This window comes from Manacus candei, unplaced genomic scaffold (genome assembly GCF_025592945.1).
Source record: "Manacus candei isolate 608988 ecotype Guabito, Panama unplaced genomic scaffold, ASM2559294v1 h1tg000048l, whole genome shotgun sequence".
NCBI lineage: Eukaryota > Metazoa > Chordata > Aves > Passeriformes > Pipridae > Manacus > Manacus candei.
In genome coordinates, this window is record NW_026138096.1 from 12,219,830 (window position 1) to 12,244,655 (window position 24,826).

A 24,826-nucleotide genomic window follows, 5' to 3' on the forward strand; every position below is an offset into this window, starting at 1 on the left:
AAAGTATTTATCAAAATGCAACTGGTAATGCAGTTATTTCTGGACTTTCTACTTCACAGTTCCTATTAATACATTTTTTTAATAAAGTTTTGTTGCCTAAAACTGCAAGGAGAAGCAGAAATCCATCTTTAAAAAAAACATAGTGCTTTTTAATTTTTCCTTTGGTCTACTTTGCAACTACATCTGAAAATTAAAAAAAAAATATGAAAATGCCTTAAAAAGATGGAAAATCTTTTTGGTCATTGTAAAAACCTGAGTTTATTTTTCCATATTTATTAATTTGTAAATACATTTATTTGCAGTGCTAAGCTAAAAATAAATTACTAACTTTCAAAATGAAAATTTGAAACTGCTGAAAAAAAGTCCACACTGGACTTTTTGACACTCTCAGACTTCTCTTTTTATAATTATTATTTTTTTTTTACTTTCAAAATTCAATTTCTGGACGATTTATGATTTTTTTTTCAGTTTGCAAGGAAGTGAAATTTTTTCTTTGGGGTATTTATTTCACACAATATTTCTAAGTAGCTTTAGTAATAACATAAACCTCAGTCTACAGGAGGTGGATGGATTGTCCTTAGCAGCTACCTAAAAGCATAATGCTCAGTATAAACAGAATTGCTGGTAAAAAAAATCTCATTTCTATACAATTCCTTCCACTTGGAGGCATATGAAGACTTAGTCTGGCTTGACTGGACAAAAATGAAACACTGCAGACAGGTTGCTCTGTTGGTATTAATGGCAGCACAGATTCCTGCTCTTTAAGAGAAAACAAATGGTTTTAGTTATTCCACCTCACGGGGAAACCGAGCGGCTCAAAGAGACTGAACAAGCTCAACTGGTCCCCTGGAACAGGACACAGACACAGAGAGCTGGTGGCAGCAGGGCAGGAGAGCAGCACTAACAGGTGGGACAGCAGTGGTGGTGACAGCAGAACAGCTGGTGCTCTGCTCACACACCTCCAAACGATCTACAGACCGTGCTGGGCCTCGCTGGGCATCCAGTTGGTGTGTCAGCCAAACTCTTTGGTGTGTCCTTCCTGCTTGTCTTGCTCTCAGTGTCACCGCAGATGTCACTGTGACACCTGAAATCCTGGGTGTGCCTGCTGCTTTGGGATTACCTGTAGTATTTAAACTATAGGGTTGGTATTTCTTTTTCCTGCTATGGAGGAAAAGCAAACAAACAAAATAACTGGCATCAACCAGCACCCTGCTGCTGGGCTGGCTTGCTGTACCACACAGTGAAAGATGGTTTTGTTTAGCTTTTAGGTTTTGTCTTTTCTTTTTTTTTTTTTTTAACTACAGACTTGCATCCCAGGGGCATAAAAAAGACCTCAAATCTTGCCAATTGGTGCAACTTATTAGCAGATACAGAACTCTGTGTGTTTTCCAGCTTGTTCAAAACGAAAGGCTGAGCAAGTTGGAGCTGTTCATCCTGGAGAAGAGAAGACTTCCAGGAGACCTTCCAGCACCTTTCAGTACCAAAAGGGGCTCCAAGAGAGCTGGAGAGGGACTTTGGATATGGTCCTGGAGGGACAGGATAAAGAAGAATGGCTTCACACTGACAGAGGGTAGGGTTAGATTAGATCTTGGGAAGAAATTGTTGCCTGTGAGGGTGGTGGGGCCCTGGCACAGTTTGCCCAGAGAAGCTGTGGCTGCTCCATCCCTGGAAGTGTCCAAGGCCAGGTTGGACAGGGCTTGGAGCAACCTGGGATAGTGGAAGGTGTCCCTGCCCATGGCAGGTGGGGTGTAACTAAACAGTCTTTAAGGTCTCTTCCAACCCAAATCATTCTGTGCTTCTATGAATATCATGTGAGAAACGGCAGCAGTGAGCTATGGGTTGGTGAGACGTGTCTGCTTCCAAGAACTTGTTCAGTCTGACTTAGGTTGATGTTCTTACTGGCAGTTTATAGTAAGACATATAATCAGATCTCCATAATAGTTTCCCAATGCCCAGGAGAGTTTAAATGATGAGTTTAAAAGATGTAATTCCATCAGAATAAGAAATATTGAAGTGACTGTAAATTGTGAGGCGGAATTTCAGCACCGTGCATTCCATCCCCAATCATTTCACAAGTCTGCATGTTCTGCAGATAATGAAATCAAATCTCAGAAATAAAGAGCTAAGTAACCTGGGGAGAGAAAGGAAAATCAGTCTTAGATGGGTGATTACTGTAGACTTGCAAGGGAGCCTGACTATCAAATGAAATATATATATCTTCCCCATCACCGAAACGTATGTTGTAGATTGTCTAGTTTTATGGTGTTAACATTAAGCTTCAAAAGTATGAAAATCAAGCTCTAAAAGGGATTCATTAAAACAAAAGGCATTATGGTATTCAAAGGCGGTTGTCTCTCCAATGATTTAGCTCAAAATAGAAAGACTGAAATAGTGTAACTCCGTATTCTCAACCGCGGCTCATTTCTTCTCAATCTTCAAGCCTCTCTCCCCAGCCATTAAACCAAGCCTTCAGTGACATCCTCACACTCTCAAATTTAGCAGGGAGTGTGCAGGCAGGTCTAGGCACACAGGTAGACTGTTGACTATGAGTTTGATGAAGCAGAACACTGATTATGATTCTGAGGGAGAATCATTTATAGTGAGAATGCTCATTGTGGAAAGCAAAGACTCCACCTTCCCCTACATTTGTGCAAACCCCAGCACAATTATGATCTCATATTGATTAGTTTACTAGCAACTGCCATGATTTAATAAACATTATACTTGTGTGACAAAATTTCATAAAAATCAGAACCTATATTAAAAGCTTCATCTCCAAGCAGGGAAATACTTTGTGTGTGCTTCACTTTACTCACATACAGAGTTCCAACCTTTCTGAGATTGAATATTCCATGGGGTTGAATATACATGAGAAGCAGACAGTTTATTAAGAAAGGTGCCATTTTTATATCACGTTTCAGAGTAAATTTGGCTTTAGAGATGAGTAATTCAGGCAACTGCTGAGAGCCTCACACAGAACAGCAACTCATGTGTTAGTCTGCTACTTCCTTGAAGCAGTAAGAACAGAGGTGGGAGGCAACACATGGTACCAGCTCCGCTGCAGAATTGAGGATCCCACAAATTTGGAGGTCAGAACAGCAGAGATCTTTCTTCTGTCATTAGCTGAGCAGTAGATGTGATTCTAGGCTTTATATAGGAGAGTCAGTGATTCATATTGACTGTAAGACCATTGCAATAGGTTTATTATTTGCAGAATATGATCTTCAAACATGTTTGCTGAGAGTTAAGGGCTGAAATGAACTGAGCTTTGGCAGTGCAGAGCACTGATTCCAAAATACCTACAGGGGCCACTCTTTCTGAAACTATCTTGTAGCAAATAGGTTTCTGAAGATACATTTAAATCCTTGCTTGGTCTTGCAGTTTTATTTTTCGTTGTTGTTATTATTATTATTATTTACAGAAAATGCAGAATTGAGATCATCTCAAAAGGGGAGAAAAGAGATAAAAAAGAGGCAATCTGCCCTGCCTTAACTTAAAGGCTTAAAGAAACTTATAAAGGATTTCTCCCTCTTGTTTTCCCATCTCCTTTCAATTCTTTTCCATCTCAAGCCTTTTGAATTAACCTTTCAACCTTATTACAAAACACAATGATAAATGTAATATAAGAAATTCTTTACTGTTTAAGCTATGTTTTGCAGTTATTCATAAAATCATAGAATACTTTGGGTTAGAAGGGACCTTCAAAGGTCCACTTCCCTGTGTCATGGGCAGGGCCATCCTCAACTATATCCCCTGGACTTTAATGTTTACAAGGATAGGGAATCCACCATCTCTCTGGGCAACTTGTTATTTATTAACCCTCTCTATATCTTCATAAAATCTTTATTTAGTACAGTACCTTGGAAGTTTTCTCTGAAAATGTTCTGCTCTTATAATTTTTTTTTCACATTCTCCTTTTCTTTCCTGTTATTTCCATGAGGGTATTCCAATAAATACAAATAAGCACATATGCCAGTGTTTTTATGACTGGGGTTGCTGGGCTGTGAAGGCCTGGCCAATCTGCCCACCCTCCCACACAGCAGGACATTGGGGGGTTACACTTGGAACACATTCCATTCTCCCTTTTGTTTTTTTTTTGTCTCAGGAAATGCTACTACTTTGCTTCATGCCATGTGTAATGTACTGTCATGTCTAAATAAGGACACCAACACTTTAAACCTCTACATGTGGCAAGACCAATACTAAGTGGAAAAGTTTATGATTCCCTCGAAAAATCAAGAGGCATTATAAAAATCATAGCTTACCTGTCTTCGAAGGTCTCGTGTTTTCTTGGTCATCTTGTCAATGGCAATGTTGAGTGGGTCCCCCTTCTCCTTCCTTCCAGTCTGTTAACAAAACCAAAATCACAGAGTTAGAGAAAAATACTCCAAATAATATACACTTCTAAAAAAAATAGTACAGACTTATCAAAGGAAACCTGTGTATCTTTTTTTTTTTTTTTGCTTGCTTCCATCAAGCTGTTATTTCCAATGTAGTGTTTTTAACATGTTTATGTGAGGGAGGCGTGGAAGATTATTTAAAAACAATCCTAAAGTGATAAGAACAAAGATGAAGGTGACTCACCGGAGAGTTCAGAACTTTTCCACCACTAAATTATGTGCATATATTATAGTTAATACTCAAAAAATCTGGCAAGACCTTTCACTATAAAATGAATATTAAGAGTTTCTAATCTCCATCCTGCCAGGCACTGGGAATGTTAAACATGATAATAAGCAGCAACACAGCTTGAGGACAGAAGGAAAATGGTCCCTACGCCTGTAGCAGGAATCATATTGGCAGACATTAGGTGCAGTATAAAGAAAAATTCCACTTAAAACACTTTCCTGCAGGAAGTCTCAAAGCAAAACTCCTCACGAAGATTAAAAAGGGGGGAAAAAAGCCTTTTGTGGCTTGTAACCAATGGGGAAAAAATACTTTTTTTAGGTTCAATGACACAAAAAGCATTAAGTGACTTTGTTAGCTGTATTACCTTTCTCTTAAGAGAAAACTGCTTCTCTAAAGATTTGTCACATCTCTTGCACATTGAACTCTGTTTGAAAGCTTTTCATCAAGAATCAGAATGATCTTCCATTCTTCCTGGCAGTACTCTTTCCTTCCCAAGGCTGTTTTCAAATACTCCTATTTAGAATTGTTCCTTGCATATGATTAAGAGCGATTTTCCGTCTCCAGCTGAGCCTAATAGCATACTTTTCTGGGAACTATTGAGAAGTCACTTTTGGGGTGGGATGGGGATTAAACATACCCTTTCAACAGTGATCTCTCACATGGACTGCACGGTTAACAGCTCTACATTGGCAAGTGGCCTCTGTTCCAGCCTTTGCTTTAAGCATTCATTCCAGAGAACGCCTGCTTTCTGTTATTGCCTGTAATTCTAATTATGACATGAGGCCAAAGCTTTTATGATCATTTAGAAATCTGCAAAAACCCATCCCCTTTTTTCATTTAGAAATTCAAACACAACAATATCAAGTGCCACCAGAATTTGATACAAAACATAAATTTACCTCTTAGCTCTCTAAAAAGAATCCATTACAAATTCTGGAGTTAATCATACAAATTGACACCAGAAAACAGAGAGAGAAAGCATTTGCTATCACACAAGAGGAGGCATCTGTGTCACCCGGTGATATTTTTATCTCACTTTTCTTGTCTTCATCCTTTGACTGAGTTCTTCTGGTCCCCAGCTGAAGAGCTAAGTCTCTTTAGCCTAAGCAGTGTCAGCACAGACTTTTAGTTTTAGATGTCCTGAATTCAGTCCCTGTTATTTCGTTCGAGGCAGCAGCTGTCACATGTGCACACAATCAAAGCTTGCTTTTCAGGCTGAAATTTCACAATAAAGCTGAGGCAGATAAGTTTGGTACAGGAAGCCTCTCCTGGCTGTCAGAATGGTACAGCAGGGACTACCAGATGAGCCAGTCTCAGCCAGGTTCTAGTTAGTTAGACTACGAAGCTATATTCTAAGAAAACTTAAAAGAAGAAAATTACTCCAGCTGTGCACTGTGCACTTGCTGAACCAAGTTTTCTTGGTGACATCACTGTTCTGGGATAATAATAATAATAATTCAAATTCTTTAATATTGTTTAATATTGTTTAAATTCTCCTCTTCCTTCTCATTGTTAAAGCTTTAATGGACTGGCTCAGAAAGATCCATAACCACACAAAATACGTTAAGACATTTTTTTCTAGGGCAAAGATAACCTTTGTTTGGCTTTTTTTTTTTTCATTTGTAATAAAATCAGGGAATAATTTGCTAAACTGGGGAAAATTACTGTGAATATTAACACAATGTAAACAGTAAAAGAGTAAACACCATGATACTTAACTTAGGGATCCTATTTTACAGCTCTCAAACAAAACAACTAGTTAACAATTCTTATTCACTCATCTCATGCAGAGCCACCTACATGGTGAGGTCAAGCAATTAATGCCTGGCACCCATTTAGGGGTTCAGAAAGTTGTCCTTGAACAGGAACTTGGGACTTCTTCCAGGGTAGTCAGCTATGGGATACAGTGACACTCAATAAATTATGCATTTAATAAACTGCACCATCTAGGAGAAAGGGCTCCTGGCCATTGGAAAAAAAAAGTATAAATTTTGAGATTGACCTCAAAGTTTGTAATTTAGATTCCTAATTTGGGTGTTTTGTACTGCTCATAGGAGGGAAACTTTCACTGAGAGTAGGCCCATGGTAGTCTACATATAGAACCTCTCCCAAGCCTCTCTTCAAATTTATCCTGTATCTTTTTGAGTCTGGCTTTAAATTAACAGTGTTTATGCAAACAGTGGCCCTTGGGGTGCACCCTATTGTGAAACACAAAACAACTGGGAGCCCTTCCGTGACCCTTAGGCCACACAACACAAACTGTCAATGTCCATATGGCTGGTCCCTTCTCCCTCCAAAACAGAAAAGAGCCTGTTCTCAATTGCTCTGTGCAATTGCCCAAATCATGCCTCCACGCTGCCTGAGATGCTAAATGGAATGAACCAGCCTGTGCTGGAAAACAGGCTCCCAAACCAAGTGGATGGAGATCCAGTTGAGCTCTCTCAATGTCAATATTTTATTAACACATAAAAATATGGATGCAGTCTCAAATCTTCTGTACAATTTTTGTATGTATCCATGAATTTTAGGTGTCCTTCACCTGTTACTTATGAAATGGCTACTGCCTTTTAATCTGTACACAAAACCCCTCCTTCACCGTAGGATTTCAGAGAAGGAGAAATTTGTTTAGTAAATCACATTATTGAAAAATAACTAGTGTGGCATGTGATGCTACATAGCTTCAGGGAGGTCTGTCAAACACCATCTGCTCTGTGCTGAAAATATAAGTTTATTAAAGTTTATTTATTTAAGTCCTTAAATACTCTTATATTATTGTTGCTCTGTGATAATTTTTTGGCCTTCATTCCTAGAAGAGATAGAAAGGAACTTAGTGGTTTCCTGAAAAAACCATAAAGCTTAGTTATTGAGGTTTTTGCCATTTCTCTGTTAATCTTTTTCCAGAGAAAGAGAAGAAAGATAATTTGGGCTAAAAAGGAAGTAAAAATTGCTGCTGGCATTGGGTTAAAAAGAGAAGGAGGAGAAATGCACAGAAGTCCTTGAATGTCAAAATATCGGCATTCAGAGTCCCTATGGACAGAATTACATCTATTCATGGTGTAATGAGAACTTTGCTACAGGAGAATATATTAATCAAGCCCCTGATTTCTTGTGACCATTTAACAGCATTTGCATACTGCTTGCACTCGAGATATTTTCAAACAATTTTCTCAGTCTGTGTTACTTCCATCCTAATTTCCTTAGAGCTTTTCCCTGCCTGTTTGATTTATTCTCAGCTGCTCAGGATGAGCTAATTCCCACGGGATCCTGACCAGGGGCTGTGCTGGCTGCAGAGTCCTCCAGGTCAGGAGTGGGTCTTCCATTGCATTTCTACCCCGAGGCTGCAGTCCCTCTCTCAGATCATGGAATGCAGGAGCCAGCTCCCTGAATATAATTTTCAAGTGGTTTTAAGCCTGATTTGCCACGTGGCATGAGAAGCTGTGTAGTTTTTCAACACGTCTGTGTCTGGTAAGTGGTAGAAATCTAGGTATTGATTGCCCTATCATTCTAGAAAATGCCTGTAGTCACAAGCAGTGTCAACAATATTACTGGAACACTAAAACAAAGATAGAATACAAGAACTTTCCTCTTTATATTAAGCACAGTCTGAAAAGCTTCACAGTTAAAACTGCAAAATATTAAGGTAAGCACTCAGTTATACTGGGAACTTCACTTAGTCAGGAAAAGAAATAAATTAATAACAAAAAGTACTTAAGGATGGTAAGAAATTTCAGCATCTGCTAGAATGATGTCTGCTAAGATACAGCACTGTTTTTCCTTTTGAATAAAGACCTTTTTACTCTCCTTCCTTTTTTTTTGTCATGAGCTGTTCACAGTTTATATTGTCGAAGTAAAATATAAAACTTCCAAAATATTTATCACAACTATTAAGGACATTTATATTGCATGATTTTCTTATTACAGAACTCTTTTGATCAGCAAAAGATACTTAAAAGGACACTCTCTTCTAACCCTGGAGAATATCACAGAGTCAAGACAAAGTCAAGTCAATCAGCCCAGACTGTACATTTTGGATGAGATACAGTCAACTTTGGAAGAAGATGCTTCAGGTTGGAACTGTGTTGATAGTTCTGAATAATTCCAGATACCACCAGTATGGAAATCACAGAATTTAAATTTTACCACATGAAACAGCTAAAATTGCTGCTTCCAAAATTATTATTAGAAAGATAGATGCTTCTGTAATGAATATCCTCGTATTGAAAAGATATGATCAACTTCAGAGTTGTGTGAGGTGCAAACCCATAATTCTGAGCATGCTATTTAAAAAAAAAATTACAATCAGTGCCAGATGAACAAGGCTGACAACAGTGACCTATAAAAGCAGTGCACAAGAAGTGCAGCAACTGCAGGCCTACAACAGAATGTCACAGACAAAACCCAACATGTATGAAACTAAATGAGTGATGTTAGAGAGGGTTGTTGTCCTTTTCCTCTGAAGTGCATAATTCAAAAGCTCAGTGTTTCAATTTTACAATAATAATATTAATAATAATAGTGGACTAAAACTATGCAAGAAGTTTTGGAACTGCTGTTTTCCCACTTTCCTCTGTTAGATATAAGCCAAAATATCTGAGAAAGCTCAGTCTCCCCACACATTACGTGTTGCATGTCCAAGACACTTTCACTGCTGTTTCCAGTAATTTAGCCTCCAGGAGACAGGTGGAAAGATTATCTATTGATCCAAAAGCTACCAAATCTTGATTTATTTTTATATTTTCACCATCCCATGGGTAGAGGGTTCCATCATTTACAGTTTATTCAGAACTTCAATATCATAGTGTTTTATTAAGGTGTAAATTGCTGCTCAAAAATATATCCGTCCTAATATTTTATTTTAAACATTGAACAACATCACTCTTTTAAAACTGTGCCTGTGTTCAATAGCCCTTTTAAAAGTGATGAAGAGAAGCTTAGTACTAAGAGGAAGAACATTTTGAACAACAGACATAGGCTGCATCAGTGCTTCTAAACAGAAATGGAGGTTTGCAATCACCTGTTTGCCAGCTTCAACTTTGCTACCTCCTATGGAATGAAAATTTGTATGTTCCTCATAAATGTATGATACAGTAAGTTCTCCTTAAATAAAACAATTTCTTTCAGCAGTTTTTAATTACCTTGTGACCAGTGAATTTGGTTCCAGTGTAGCATGAATGATAACAACTGTGTAGAAAGCTGGGGAAGCCACAAACTTGCAGTGCCAGAGAGTAAATAAATTCAATAAAATTAAAATGAGTCGTGGGCTGGACACGGTATCAGTACCTGAGGTGCACAGGTCTTACCCTTGGCCTGGATCCAAGTAAGTTTTATCTAGATCTGTACAAACCAAGTTTGAAACAAAATAAAGAAATAATGAAAACTGTATCTGTTAATGGCTGAGGAAGATTTTCTTGTCATATTTTATGTATGTTTTTTGTGCAGGCCACATCACCACAATATCTGAATCCCTCCAAGTGGTGAATCAGTGAATTAAGTGATTTGTTCAATATCAGCCATGTGTAGTTGCTTCTTTTATCTTTTCCAAAGTGAGAAAACTTGTGTGTAGGGGAGTATTTCACTTTGATTGGTTTGTGGCTGTTGTTTTTCATGTTTTGCATAATTCACTGTTGTAACCACTTCTTGTCTTTTGGCAATAACCAAGGACTTTCAGAAACATTATCAATGACTGCAGTTTGATTTGAAGCACCAGTTAGGATTAGGGCTTGATCACAATGGTTCCCAAGTGGCAGCTGCTACTAGTAATTGATATTTACCCATAATCATGTACTGGCATCTAAGCTTCCAAAAAAAAAAAAAGAACTGGCTGAGGAATTTATATTTATAATGATATTAGAGGTTGCCTAAGATGGAGAACTTTTTCACTCTCGAGAACAAAGGCACCAATTGTTTGGGGGTCTGGTGATCTTTTTTTTTTTTCACTTGTAGATGATACACTGAATATTTCTGCATTTCTGTGTATTTTTGAACTAGAGTTTCCAGGATCACTGTGGTGAGGACACGGTCCTGCTCTTCTAGATAGATTGGATTTTACAGCCTACTGAGGCAACAAACATTCAGGAAAGGCAACTGGTGGGACTTTCCTAAGGGACAAGGCAAGTGCAACTTCCAAATCTCATTGATTTTCATTAGGTAAAATACATGCATTGTTTGGGGCTTTTTTTGGAAGGAGGGAGAGCCATGCATCTGTTAGAAATTCTTCCCCAAGGCAAGAATATCCTGCTATCACTTAAGAGTTGTGTCACTTAATTAAACTCAGATTATAAAGCAGCACACACTGCCAGTCGAGAAAACAGTGATAGCTTTCAGGGAAGGACCATCCCATTTAATTTTACCATCAAGAAATACTGAATCAAATCTAGTTATTTTAGCTCCTTCTATACTCAGTATAAAGTGACAGGCACTTTTAGAGCACCCATCTGTCTTGCATACTTGTTTTAATATGGAATACATGTCACCACATGGGATTGCTCCTCTCCATCAACAATAGAGGGGATCTTGAAATGCTTGATGATTAATTCTTAAAAAAAAATAAGTAACATGAGATAAACTGCCAACTTAATAACTATAAAGACTCCTAAGGATCAGGCTGGAGACTATGTCTTGGAAAAATTTTGTGTGTTTTGGATGATTTTTTTTTTCCAGAGAATTAAAAAATACAGGATCATAAAGGTGCCTTTTTTACAAGCTTCCACAAAAGATATCCCAGTCCTTCCAGGATGTGATATTTTGAGGTCCTGAAAATAATTTGCTTTCTTCTCACTGTCTAAAAGAAACACACTTCATAATTCAGACTTGGGATTGGGTCTGTACAGTCTCAGGTTCTTTTCAAACTGGCAGCTTGTCCCAAGTGGGGTCTCTCAAATATTGATATTGGGCTCAACATTGTTTAATATCTTCCTATGTGACCTGGTTGATGGGATCAAGGGAACCCTGATGAAGATTTCTGCAATGCCCAACTGAATGCAAGGAAAGGTTGAGGGTGCTGGGTCACAGAAACACAAAAACACCACAACCTAATGAAGAAAACAAACAAAAAAACCCCAAACCTCCAGTTTAGCTGGATTTCTCTAATCTGAGCTTTCTCAGATAAAGACATATGCCAACATCAGCCTCATTTGGAACTGAGGTTTGCTGATAACAGTGGAAAACAAGTAAATGCAGTTGGAAGAGCCAGGACTAATAACCTGATTCAGGTTTTCTGATATGTCCTCAAGAAATCTCTGGCAGTGTGTGTGTAATGGGATCCCTATCACTGTGAATTCAGGTGATATGAGTGTTAGCATGCAAGTCTACTTCTGATCCAGGTTTCTGTCCTAATGCCCTTGAGAGCTGATGTCTGTGAAGCTTCCCCTCACTCCTTTCTGTTTGAGGGGCTGACTTTGTAACAATACGTATTAAAATTTAAATCTGGCAGAATAGTTCTTGTCATTAAATAGCATCTTTTCCTTTGCAGTGCTTACTCAGAGGAAAACATAAGGGTTTTCATAGAAGAAGCTGCCTGTTTCTATTCAGAAAATGTCAGTACAGAAAATTGATGCTGTTACACTTAAACGCATATAAAAAATAGAATTTCTGAGGAAAGAAATGTGCATGATGTAAACTGTTATAAAAACATCAGCTTCACTGAAGCCACACTAATTTACACCAGCTGAGAATCTCCCCACTCATCATATAAATAAAATCTTGCAGATGCTTCCATTTAGAAGGTCAGAAATGTTTACTCCAGAATTCAAAATTATTCTAATTTCTTCACAGACTTCTACTTTCAAAGGGTCCAGTACAAACTCCTCATTTAACCACCAGCTGCTTTCCAGCTGCAAATTGCAATCTGCTTATAAATGGCTCCTGATGTCTTCTCTTAATCTAAAATAACTGGAGAAAAAGCAGATAGGATACATTTTTTCTTTCCCTTCAGATATGTAAACCCGTAGTAAAGGACTATGCAAATGAAAAATGTTAAAATTTACCCATTCTAACAAAAGGTCTTGAGAAAAGCCTATTCTATTAAGCATAATAATGTTCCTGAGTCATGAAGTAGTTATTAATGAAGCCTCCTATAATGTATTCTGTTCAAATTTTATCAGTTAAAAAGGTGATGCAATATGAGGCGACTGAGAAAAGGGGAGGGGTAGAGAAAGACAGAGAGTCTTACAGCATGTAACAAAAATATACTTCATGGATCCAAACTCAGAAATCTATTGACTAAACCTTTGGTTTGTCTTTGTTACAGATTAGTGGAAATATTTCTCAGGACTTTCAAAGGAAGTGGTTTTGATGTCTGGTATTTATGTCAGTTTTACCCCTTATTCACTAGCCAATCTTTCTCTAGTTGGTTTTAGACTAAAATGTGTATTATGAGTCACAGGGATGAGTGTTATTCACTGAATTAAGTGCAGGACTTCTTGAGCCATCTCAGCATCCCTTGAAAACATCCTTTTAGTATTTTTCAGCTCTCTCGGAGCAACACGAGAACCACACAATGTTGTTTGGTTGTAAGCAAAGATTTTTTTGTTTGCTTATGTATTCTAGAAAAAGACTCCATTGGATGATGACACTTGACTATAACATTGGTTTCCATAGTGTGGAATGTTATGCATTTTTTTTTCAGCAAAGAATCTTTTTAACCAAATAGGCACCTCTGAGAAATGAAGTGACCAGTGGAAGTACATCAGATCATTCACAACATTTACAGGTACTAAATGAAAATTTCTTATGAACATATTGAAGCTCCAACTATGCCATTCTATTTAGATGCAGAATTACTGCACAAAGGTACAAAGGCATTATAGAACCTCAGAGTTCAACCACACCCCCCAAACTCATCTGTCTGTGCCTAAGAGGCACAGAACTGTTTTTTGTGAGCACTTAGAGTGCTTTGATTATCAAATATCACTGAAAAACAAGATTTCAACTAGTTGGCTGCATCTGTCACTATCTAATAGATTTCTGTATGAGATGTGTGTTGACTATTACATCTGCATTTCTTTCTTTTTAATTGCACCATGCTGATATTCCTTGGATGATCCACAAGGAAATGAGTCTTGTTTATGTCCAATCAAAAATGTGTTCATCAATGTAGGCAGCTCAAACTCAATGCCAACTCAATACTTATAACAGAGAATTAAATGCTTTTTCCAATTAATTGCTACTTTCTTTTCCCTTACCTTGCCAGTTCCTTCCAAGCCACCCAGGTAGAGGTTGGGTTTTTTTGCACGTTCTTTGTCCTCCAACCTGTTCTGAACACTTTTAATTACAGTCTAAGCTGGAAAAATATTTGAAATAATTATTATCTGAAAGCACTGCTGCTTTCCAGTGCTGACACCCTACTTGGCAATGTACTGTGCAGCCTACACAGCATCAGTGGAGGTGTCAAACTTTCTGAGGGCAGTGACATGTGTCTGGAAACAAGGGTTTCACCCTGACATATCTCCTGTGAAAACCCCACCTGCAAGCAGACAATGAGAGTGAGGTTTAATTGGACATGTGCCATAACTTCAGCTCCTGCTTTGAATGACTGGGGCCAGAGCAAAGCCCGGGAAAGAAAATAACTCAATCCTCATTACTGTAATTAATCTTTCACTTTGAGTACAGGCTGCTTCGTGTCCACGTGTTCCTTTGTAGGACATCACAACCACGAGGCAACAGGGATGAAATAAAACAAAACACAAAATAAAAGAACTTTTTAAACTCCAACCAGACTTCCAAAAGAATTCAGAAGCAAAGGACCAGCTCTGTCTATTTTTACAGAGCAAAGCCGTGGTCTATTCCTGTCACTGCCTCAGATCAATGTGCTAAGTGATATCCATTCAAATTACTTGTCAGTTTAATCAGAGGAAGTAAAACACAATTATAGGGCATTAGTGTAAAAGCCAGCACAAAATAACAGAATGTCCATGTGGGATATCTGAGCAAAAGCCTGTTGAAAATAACTCTGTGACATTTTCATCAACAGCCTTTTTTTACAGAAAAGAAAAAAAACCCCAACCTTTGCAAATGCTATTACAAACTAATTAGGCATAAAATAATGCTTTATTTCTACAGATTGATTAGAGTCCTTATTTCTTCTTGTAGATATCAGAAAAATTTTTGGCTTTTGTTCTGTTATTAGAATAAAACTAAATGCATAAAGATAAAAACTTTTTCTGAAATGATAACTGGTGCATTTACAAAGCTTCTCTGTGCTCCCTCTCAAGACAGCAGGAGTTTTACCATTATTTCCACTGAATGATTGGAACACTCATTTTTCATGGACACTCCAAATTTCCATTGAATAAAAGGTTTATTTTTGGAATCATCAGGCAGATTACTTGGTTTAAGTGGGCAAAATGGGAGCAGGGAAGGGAAGGGACTTTTCCTTGTCCCCCCAAAAGGCAGAGGTGCAAGTTTGGTGGGTTCAAAAAGGACAAATTAATGCAAACCTGCCCTCAGAGCCCTGCCTGGAGTCCCCAGATGAGATATGCTGGGGTGGGCACTGGTGCCTGGAGTCCCTCTGACCCTTTCATCCCAATCTGCACCACAGCCCAGTTTCAGTGCAACAAGTAAAACTGTACCCAGTCCAGAGGTATAAGGGGAATTAGGGTTTGTGAATGCCCACAACAGGAAATCAGCCTGAAGCCCAACATGATACTCAAATATTAAAATAAAAATATAGGGGGTAGAATAATCTCTATGATATTTAGAACATCACTTTTTTTCAAAAAATACCTATCAATATAGGTCTTCAGGATAGAGCACATGCTGGAAAATCCTTTTCTTTCCAGCCCTAACTTGCTTTTTAAGATCTAGAGAGGATGGAGGCTTGGACTTTACTCAGCACAGTGAATCTCCTGGAATGAGGTGACTTCACTTTTTTCAATAGCCACAATGCACAGCCCAGGTTTAGGTACCCCTGTGGTAAAAAACTCACTTAAAATGTTCATATTGTAACTCTGAGCTCAGAAACCCTGAGGTCTTTAACTGGATTTGGCCCTTTATCTTCTATATTCATGAGATAGTAATTAATTTGACCACCCCTGCCTGGTCCACAGGGTAATTGAATGAATAGTTCTGCACAGGCACATAAATGCCTACAAAAAGAGTTATTACTATGAATGTGCAATATGGCAAGTTAACTCTCTTGGTAATGATGGCACTGAAATTCTTAAGGCATTGGAATCCAAATCACAGCTAATGGAAATGGAAGAAAGTATGCATATACAACATGCAGAACCACTGCACATTTTGCCTTTGAAAATAATAATAGTAAAAATTCAATCCTATCTTTTTTAAATTTCCTTTCTATATCTCCATCTTCTGGCACTACTAAACCTGACCAAAGGGGTCAGGTTGCAAAAGGGGTTAAAAGCAAGATAGTTCTCTTGGTAGATTGCCACAAAGACTTCTGGTAGGAAATGGAGTGTAAAAAATGTTAAAGAATGTTAAATGAAATCACAGCAGACTGAAACCTGTGGTTCCAGTGCAAGACCTGAAATAAATCCGAGACAGATGCTAACTGGCACCACCTTCATTCTGATGCTCATAAATGAAACAGAACAAGACTTCAAAGGTGCCAGAGGAAGACCAGCCATCCAAAGAACATTAAAACAGGCTTGGATTTGGTTTGCCAGCTCCAAAGTTATTCATGCCCTGCTAAGTTATCTGGATGCCTCTGAAAATTCATCCAATGGAACACGTGTGCACGTTTTTAGAAGGATTGAAAGTCTGTGGAGTTTAAACTCCTAAGTTATCCTGGATATGCCTTCCTTTATCAATTCTTGGCTTCAGAGGTGAACTCCTGATCTGAGTTATTCACCACAGATTTTTCCCTGAGGAATAGGTAATAGTTTGTATCAAGACTCACATGGTAGTTTGCAAGTCTCAGTGCAAATCATGCACTGCTAAAAGTTTTCCACAGACATCTGCAGCTGCTCACAGTCCCTTTTTAATGACAAATGCTTAGAGAAACTAATTGCAAGTGGTAAAAGTGCTGACTGACCTCTGCATCTGGTTTGCTTCTTTCCCTCTTGAAAAGCCTTGATGTCCCAGTTTAAACCTATATTTAATATAGAGGGTCATCAACTACTTTAAATAGTATTATTCTAATAATTCAGTAGTTTGGCCCTTCAGTGACTTCAATAGCGATTTCAACAGTAATACAATGCAGCATTCCACACTTCCTATTTATTACTCTATTCTTATATAACCTGTAATTCCACTGGTATTATCTACAAAATTATAATTGAATAAATATTTCCTTTAAAAATCAATGCTTTCACTAAAACAGGAACAATGGTGGAGCTTCTGCTTGTTGCCCTGGGTCATGATGAACACCAAGAAGGGAACAACTGAATCCACAGCCTGTGGGAACTAGACTCTACTTCCAATTCCCAGTCCTGGTTTCTAATAGACTATATTTTAGTGAGGTTTTCTTTAGTATGGCAATTAGTGTTAAGGGTGAGTCAATTCCATGATGATCAAACGCCTAAAGAAATTTAAAAAAAAAATAAAATAAAATAAAGCTCTGCAGGAGCAGCTCTGCTGCTTTCCACACCACATGATGCTTTTCACTTCAGAACCACCAAGTAAATTACTGAGAAAAAGTTACTGTGAATAAAATGGGCTGCACTGTGTTAAGTAATTATTTCTAAAGTGTGAAACGGGTAGGAAGTATCTCATCTTAAAGTAGTACCATGATGCATATTACCTCTCCAGTATAAAGTGAACAGTCCTTTTTTTTTTTTTTTCATTTTTCTCCTTTTTCTCTTTATCTTGAAGGAGCAAGGAGAGGAATGAAAACTTTGTTTTTCTAAAGATCTTGTATGTGGGAGAGAAGTGTAAAGACCCAACCTGTGAAACTGTGCTGTGCTCCACTACTTGAACTGCCTCGGGAAGAATCTTCTAGAGTTTCATGAGCTCTCGGGAAATCACAGAATAGTTAAGGTTGGAAAAGGCCTCTGAGATCAAGTCCAACAGTTAACCCACCACTGCAGGCTCAGTTAATTATAAATATTATTTGGATGATGCTCCCCATCTAAGGAATGCAGGATGGAGTTGGGATCTCCTGTGTCAAAGACCAGCATTCCTGTGACTGCTGTGAGGTGCATCCCATAATTTGTGGAACAATGCAGAACACAGCTTGCCTTTAAGCAGCTCTTTCAAATATGTCCTGCCACACACCCATTCTGTTCCTAAGTCTCGAAACCACTGATAAAAGAAGGTCATTTGAATAGAAAAGTTATTCTCACAACATGGGTTAGGAAAATACCCCTCTGATTGCTTGTGAGAGAACAGAGGGGATTCTTGCAATTAATTAATACCTAGATGCACACCAACAGGCTGTTTCAACAGAAAAGGTTATTTTTAGGTTTTTTGGTGGTTTCGCCTTTTTTTTTTCTTTTTGACAACTATTATTAAAACTTACAGGGATCAGGGAGAAGAAAGAGGAAAACCACATAAGAATCAAAAAGGAGCTTTTCCAAGACAAAAGGTGACACAAATTGGTAGTAATGAATTGTGTATACCAGCTGGCTAAAATACTGCTGTCCATTTAAAGGATAATTACATAGACATTAAAATATTTATGCAGCATTCATGTGAAATTCAGTCCCAGATCAAAACCAAGCGGTGGTAGAGATTAAATAAGAGAATCCTGGTTTGGGTTTAATGGCTGGCAAGCCTGATTAAGACGATATTTTCCCTTAATAATCTGTTTCAACAACATGCAATACAGGCTTTTGTTTTGTTTTGTTCATACACATAAGAGATTTATTCCAAAAAGATCAGAAAGGGTTATTTTCTCAGATTAAATATCACATGGATATCTGAATTATACTTTGCAAGGGTATGACTTCTAAACACTCAGAGCCAGCCAGTGACCCGCCTAAGATAAAGAGCAAAAGTGCATCTACAAAGTGTAAACTCATTTTGGCATCAGTCCTGAAACTGTCTTTGAGGTTTGACCTTCAGAAGAACTTCACATAACACAGATGGGTTGACTAGGGCTGGCCACAGGAAAGTGTTTAACAAGTCAGCGTTGCAAAGCAGTTGGAAATGATGCAGAACAAGACTCTAAATATATCAAGTGAGCTCTTCTCTGCTGAAATATCTGTATGTTCATGGCTTGTTGTCTGGCATCAGGAAGCATTACATCCAGGAGGGGAATGGTGGGATGCTATAATATCAATGCAGAGCTTGGAAATTATATTTTATTATCTCCATTTTTAATACTTACCATTTAATTAATTTTAATAATTGTATATGTTTCAGTAATTTAGTTTTACTTTCATAAATTTGTTTACTTCTAAGTACAGTAATGGTAAGGTGGTAAAGGTTTTCTGTATTTAGAGGTAAGCAAGGGCCAATGCCAAGTGATCCTGGAAGCTTCCCTATAATGCAGAAAAATTACACAAGGTCAACAAAACACAGCAGGACAGTTTTCCTCCATCACATCACACCCACCGATGGTTGTCATCCTGATGTGTAAGGACAGGATGGGGAGTGGACAACCTCAAATCCACGACCACATCAGGTGAGGTACTTGTAAATGTTCCTGGTGAGCCTGTTTGACCAATCCCACGAGCTCAAGCAAACCAAAAGGAACTGGGTTTACAAAATTAATATTTCACGAGTTTCTTGCTAGACAGAGAGTTGTTTCTTTAAAAAAATAATTGCCTTAAATGCACACATTTACAGATATTTTTATACTCAAGGATGAAATTTCTTTTCTTAGATAACTTCCTAAATCAAGGTAAGAATGCCCATCAATCATTTAATATAGCTAAGGAGTAGAAATTTTGCTAAAGAGTGCTTTTTCTAAAAAAAAAAAAAAATGACTCTGCTAGAATGGCTGCCTATGCCAGCATTTGACTGATGAACTCCAGAGCAGTTTATTACAACAAATAGCATCTCCTAGTAAAATTCTTCACTTCTAATATCATTCTGCTCTACAAAAACATATTTTTGACATCAGAAACAAATTGCAACAACGTGCAGAAGAATGAGTTGTTGCCTCTGAAAGCTGTTTCTAAAATACCACGCAACTTCAAATTTTATCAAGACAAAAAAGAAAGCTGGGTGACACATATTTATGTATTTTTGTGCATTTATGTAATGCTTTTGTAATTCAAATCCACTATGTTTTACCTTTATACAATCAAAACTAACTACAATTCAAAATAGTCATATTTTCTTGACTGATATAATTAACATTTTCTGTGTTAAGAAGGGCAATGCCCAGTATTATGTATCATGTCAAATATCTTATTTGAACTGCCATCTCTTTTTTATGTCACTCCCCTCCTCAGCTGGGCAGGGGAGAGAAAATACAACAAAAGGTTCATGGTTCAAGGTAAGGGCAGGGAGAGACCACTGAGCAGTTACTGTCATGGGTAAAACAGACCCAGCTGGGGGAAACCAATTTGCTTTATTAACCAACAAATCAGAATAGGCTAATCAGAAATAAATCTAAATCTTAAAACACCTTCCCTCCACCCAGAGAAATGCAAAAACTGATGTGGAAAAATACCTTCTGAATACAGAATATCACAAAAAGTTTTGCCTTGGTACCCTCATGACTTGTGACTTAAATTGACTTTCGAATTATATTGACTTAATTAGTTTTGCTATCACTTCTGATATTTTTTCACATAATAAAAGGAAAGCATTATCAGAAGTGGTTATTTCTGTAAACCTTGAATCTGGTGTGTTAAATGTAACCATGACTCTTCCCTTCAGTAATAAATCCTAATAACCCAACTGGATTTACAACAGCCTATTATACAGCACATTCATGAATATAGACCAATTTTCAGTTTCTTAGACTAGAAATCATGATCATATCTAATCTCCTGTGCCTGACAATAAGTTTATGATATTTAGTGGAAAAGCTCACTGACTTTAGAGGTCATTGAATGAGATCACAAACTATTTTATACAGCACAGTTATTAGTAAAAAAAAATAAATAAAAATACAGCAGAAGGAATATAAGACAAATGCTCCTATTGCTTTGTGTTGCTCTATACTACATGGATTTTATAGGCGTTATTATTTCCCAGACAACATCCTGAAATAAATACATAAACTCAGAGATTATTCTTCTTTCAAGTATTTTAGGAATTTCAAAGTTCACATTTTGAATTTGGATGTCTCTTCTCTGGACAGGCCCCGTTCAAAGTCAGGTTGGACAGAGCTTTAAGTGACCTGATCTAGTGAAAGATGTTCCTGCCCATGACAGAGGGGTTGGACCAGATGATCTTTAAAGATCCATTCTGTGATTCATTGGAATTTTGGAGGGCATTTTTGAACAAATATGAGGAGGGGGTTTCCTAAACAGAATACTTGTAATTAATCAAATTCTGCCCTCAGTGTTACTGGAATGAAAATTCACTGATCTAAGAAAGAAAAATTTATATTTCTGGACATGTCCCAAATTTCCACTCTGCATCCTCCCATACTGTGAGGAGTATTTGCACAGTAGCTGTGAGACCCTGGCTATACTCTGGTGGGAAATGATGCTCAGCAGTTGCAGGATCGACTGGGTAGTTCAGTGATTTGGGATGAGATTTTAGGCCCATATTGATCTCTCACAGTAAACAAGAGGTATGACTCCACCTAAACTGAAAATAATAAAAACTGCCACTTTGTGATTTCCTGCACAGATAAACACCATACAAATTATTATTTTTGAAAGTAATGCACTGCATTTAATTGAATGTTGTAAAATAATTATTTAAATATAATAATATTTTTAAAAGAATGCACTGAAAATGAACAGACCTGTTTCCTGCTTCAGAAACAGAGGGTGAAATACTCTGTTTTGTAAATATGATTTGCAAATGTTTATTTTTAAAAACCAATAACCTAAACATTCTTCTACCCAAGTCTTTCTTTAAATGTCAATTGCTATAGCATCAGAGAGCAAAATGATGCTTTAACCAGCTTGTTACTATAAATGTTCTATGACCACAACAGGCTATCTACAAAATATTTGCCATTTGATCCATTTGTAGGACTTGCATTGAACTAGAAAACCAGTGGAAGGGGAATAAACCCCTCTACTGATTCCTAGAATGCACATTATAAATATAGCAGGACAATTTCAACAGATTTTGATATTTATTACCTCTACAAAATTCTCCTCTGAGCACCCTTGTGGGGTGACTCCCCTCTTTATATCCCTTGCAGATTACATTAACCCACTGTACTGAACATACTAAAGATCCCTAGACATAATAACAGCAGTCTGAAGAGTTTAAAATAATAATATAGACTATGAAAACAAAAAAATGCTGCTTAAAATACAAATTAAAAAAAAGTATTTTTATGTTATATTTTTTTATCTTTTGGGTTTTGTTCTGAGAAACTGTGTTCAAAAATATTTCTATGCATGCCCATCAGTGAGAATTTTCCTTTATTAAAAAAAAATTAGGAAATTTTTGCATGAAACAAAGATATGAGAACTTAGAAAAACTTAAACACTTGGAGATACAGAGACAGAAGAGCTGGCTACAGCAACCACAAAACATAAATAATGTTTGCAATCTTAATTGTACTTCTACTTTCTCATATCACCAAACCCCTTCCATCTTCTGGGGTAGTAGCCACCTACTCCCTCTAAATCACTCTGGTGAAGCCTGCAAATGCTATCTAACATTTATTTGGTGTTACACAAACATATGCAAATCCTTATCCATATGTATGAACACACAGACACAGCTCCAGAACAAAACTCCAATCCCTCCATCGGGGTCGGTGTCCTCACACTCACAGCTCCCATGCCAAAGAGTCTAATTGAAATGTGCATTACAGTGAGTGGGAAAGGGCAGGGGGAAGGCACATCAGTAATAATAATATTGTCACAGAGGTGAGTTACAGGCATGAGAGCTGCACAGTTCAGCCATTTGTCTCTTCAGTTCGTAGATTCTTACATCTCCTCTACATTTTCTTGCCCATATCCAAAGCATGGGTCAAGGTTTGCTCCAGCAAGTGGCAGTTCTAATGTTTATTGTTTAATGTTCTTCGCATTTAAACAATCTCAAATTGACTGCCTGGCTACTGCTACAACCAATTTGTCTTACAACAGAATCACAACTATTTTCATAACTTCTTTTCCCTCATTCCTCTAAATAAGCTGGGTTTTGTCAGACAGACTCACACCTGTGTGTGCTTGGGAATTTGCTTTGGTTCCACCAAAGTGTGCTTTTATTCCCTGAGTTGAGATGCAACAATGGTTCAATGTGTTTTCTTTGCCTCCTCACTCATCCAAGTCATTCTCATTCACCCATGAAATAGTTTCTGGACTCATGACCTGCCAACACCTAAAGAACCCATGAGGCTTCAGTGGAGACACCTCCTGGTTTGTTAAGCTGTAAATGAAGTCCCTCAAAATACCTAAATTAAATTCTCTCCTCTGCTTTGTTTCTCCTATTTCTCTACTTCAGTGCTGCCCCACATTTTTGGACCATTCAGCCTTCAGTCTCTCCTGCCATAGAGGAGCAACACAAAGACTTATTTTGAACACTGAGCTTGAATGCTGTGCAATGACAGATACACATGAATATCAATTAAATCTGGAAGGAAAAAAAAAAAAAAAGGAACATTTCACAAGCCTGGGAAAATATTATTAAAAGGTTGAAATTCTATGTATTCTTTCTTTTTTTTCAGTGATTTAGAACAGTGATTAGTACCACAACTAATTGTATTTGTGCAAACACAATAAAAGGAATTGAAACAGAAAACGTTGCAAACTAAATGAAATAATGGCATCAGTCATCTCTGAAATCATTATTGCACTTGAGAAACATAATAATATTCAAGTGTATGAGACTTTCCTGGAAATTTCCCACACACTTTTTAAAGACATCTGTTCAAAGCAGAAATGTGGGGTAAATTTCTGGAGAGGGAAAAAAAAACCCAGCAATAACAACAAAAAAAGCTGAATCTTCCTGATTTCCCCTATAGATTACACAGTTCAGAGCAATTTCTCTGGGGCATTGTGTGACCTTTTCTGCTTGTATGAATCCCTCTGAGGCTCTGGGCACTCCAACAGAAGACCTGAATCAGCTCTGTGAAGCTTTTCATGAGGAACAGAAATGGACTTTTAGCCTGGCTTTCTGTGTCTACAGACACAGACCCACATTTAACTCATTTGTCCCACTTAAATCGAGCTCTGGTTATAAAGGGACATCCCCCACCACCCACAATAACATGTTGCTTAATGCACCATGAACAAATTTCCTTTCTCTGCTGATACCAGGATACCATATTGCACTGATCAAAACCCCATTAAACACTGCCACATTTGCAAATAGAGGCAAGAATTTAATCTAAATGTCATTTTAAATTTCTACTATTAGACTTCATTGCTGTTACTACCTTCATTTTTTCCCCTTATTCCAAGGCTACTGAATATCTTTACGCTCACAGATTTTAATTTTAATTGCACACTCAACTATCCCAAATTATTAGGCAGTGTACCAAGGTAGCAGCAAATTGGCATTATATGGATTTCTCCATATGCTAAACAGGTTAAACTATATCACCCATATGTTAAATTCCTCTCTGCTGTGAGTAAACCCAATGAATGGTCTTTGTATCTCTGTAACAGACTGAAGAACTTCAGCAGATCTTGAGGAACCAGCTCCCATTCCTAAATCAGTTTCACTGGACACAGTTTTGTCCTAAGATTATAAATATTATAACACTAGACACATATATTCATATAACTTTTGTCTCAAACTAAACTGTTTCCACCAGTCCCATCAAATCCTTGAAGCTTTCTCACAATATCAGTACCTGTAAATTTACGGATTTTCTTCCCTGCTGTTTTCCAATATAGTATTTCTCCATATCAATAACTTTCTGCTTTAAATCATTCTGAGTCAATCCTGCCTCTATTTTCTTTCTTCTCTCGTTACTCACCATCTTGACCTCAACAAATTCACGGGCACTATTTTCCTGCCTTTCAAATCCAGCTGTAATTCCTGACTCTCCATTTATAAGCTGTCCTTTAACCCAGCCTTTCACAAAGAGCCAAGGAGCCTTAACCAGTTTGGCTTATTCTGTCCATAGATATGTCTGAGATTCACAGGAGAAAGGTTTACAAGTGCTGTCAGTTGTTCCCGCTTTAAAATTGCCAATTTACAGGTCCAGTAAAGTTTTGTCCAGTCCCAGCTGCGAAATTCCATTCTGTCCAGAAGATCT

The 24,826-nt window shown here is 37.6% G+C and overlaps 1 protein-coding gene across 16 annotated transcripts in view; it reads right to left on the reverse strand.

Annotated features, from left to right (window-relative positions):
- Positions 1 to 24,826, reverse strand: part of CTNNA2 (catenin alpha 2) — a 463,212-nt gene that overhangs the window by 112,297 nt on the left and 326,089 nt on the right. For 15 of the 16 annotated variants that reach the window (XM_051798209.1, XM_051798208.1, XM_051798196.1 and 12 more), the window contains one exon: positions 4,266 to 4,346. In XM_051798209.1, the coding sequence (XP_051654169.1) occupies positions 4,266 to 4,346 (81 nt within the window). Of the gene's footprint in view, positions 1 to 4,265; positions 4,347 to 4,993; positions 5,063 to 24,826 lie in introns of those variants that run through there. The other variant, XM_051798202.1, reaches the window with a different exon arrangement.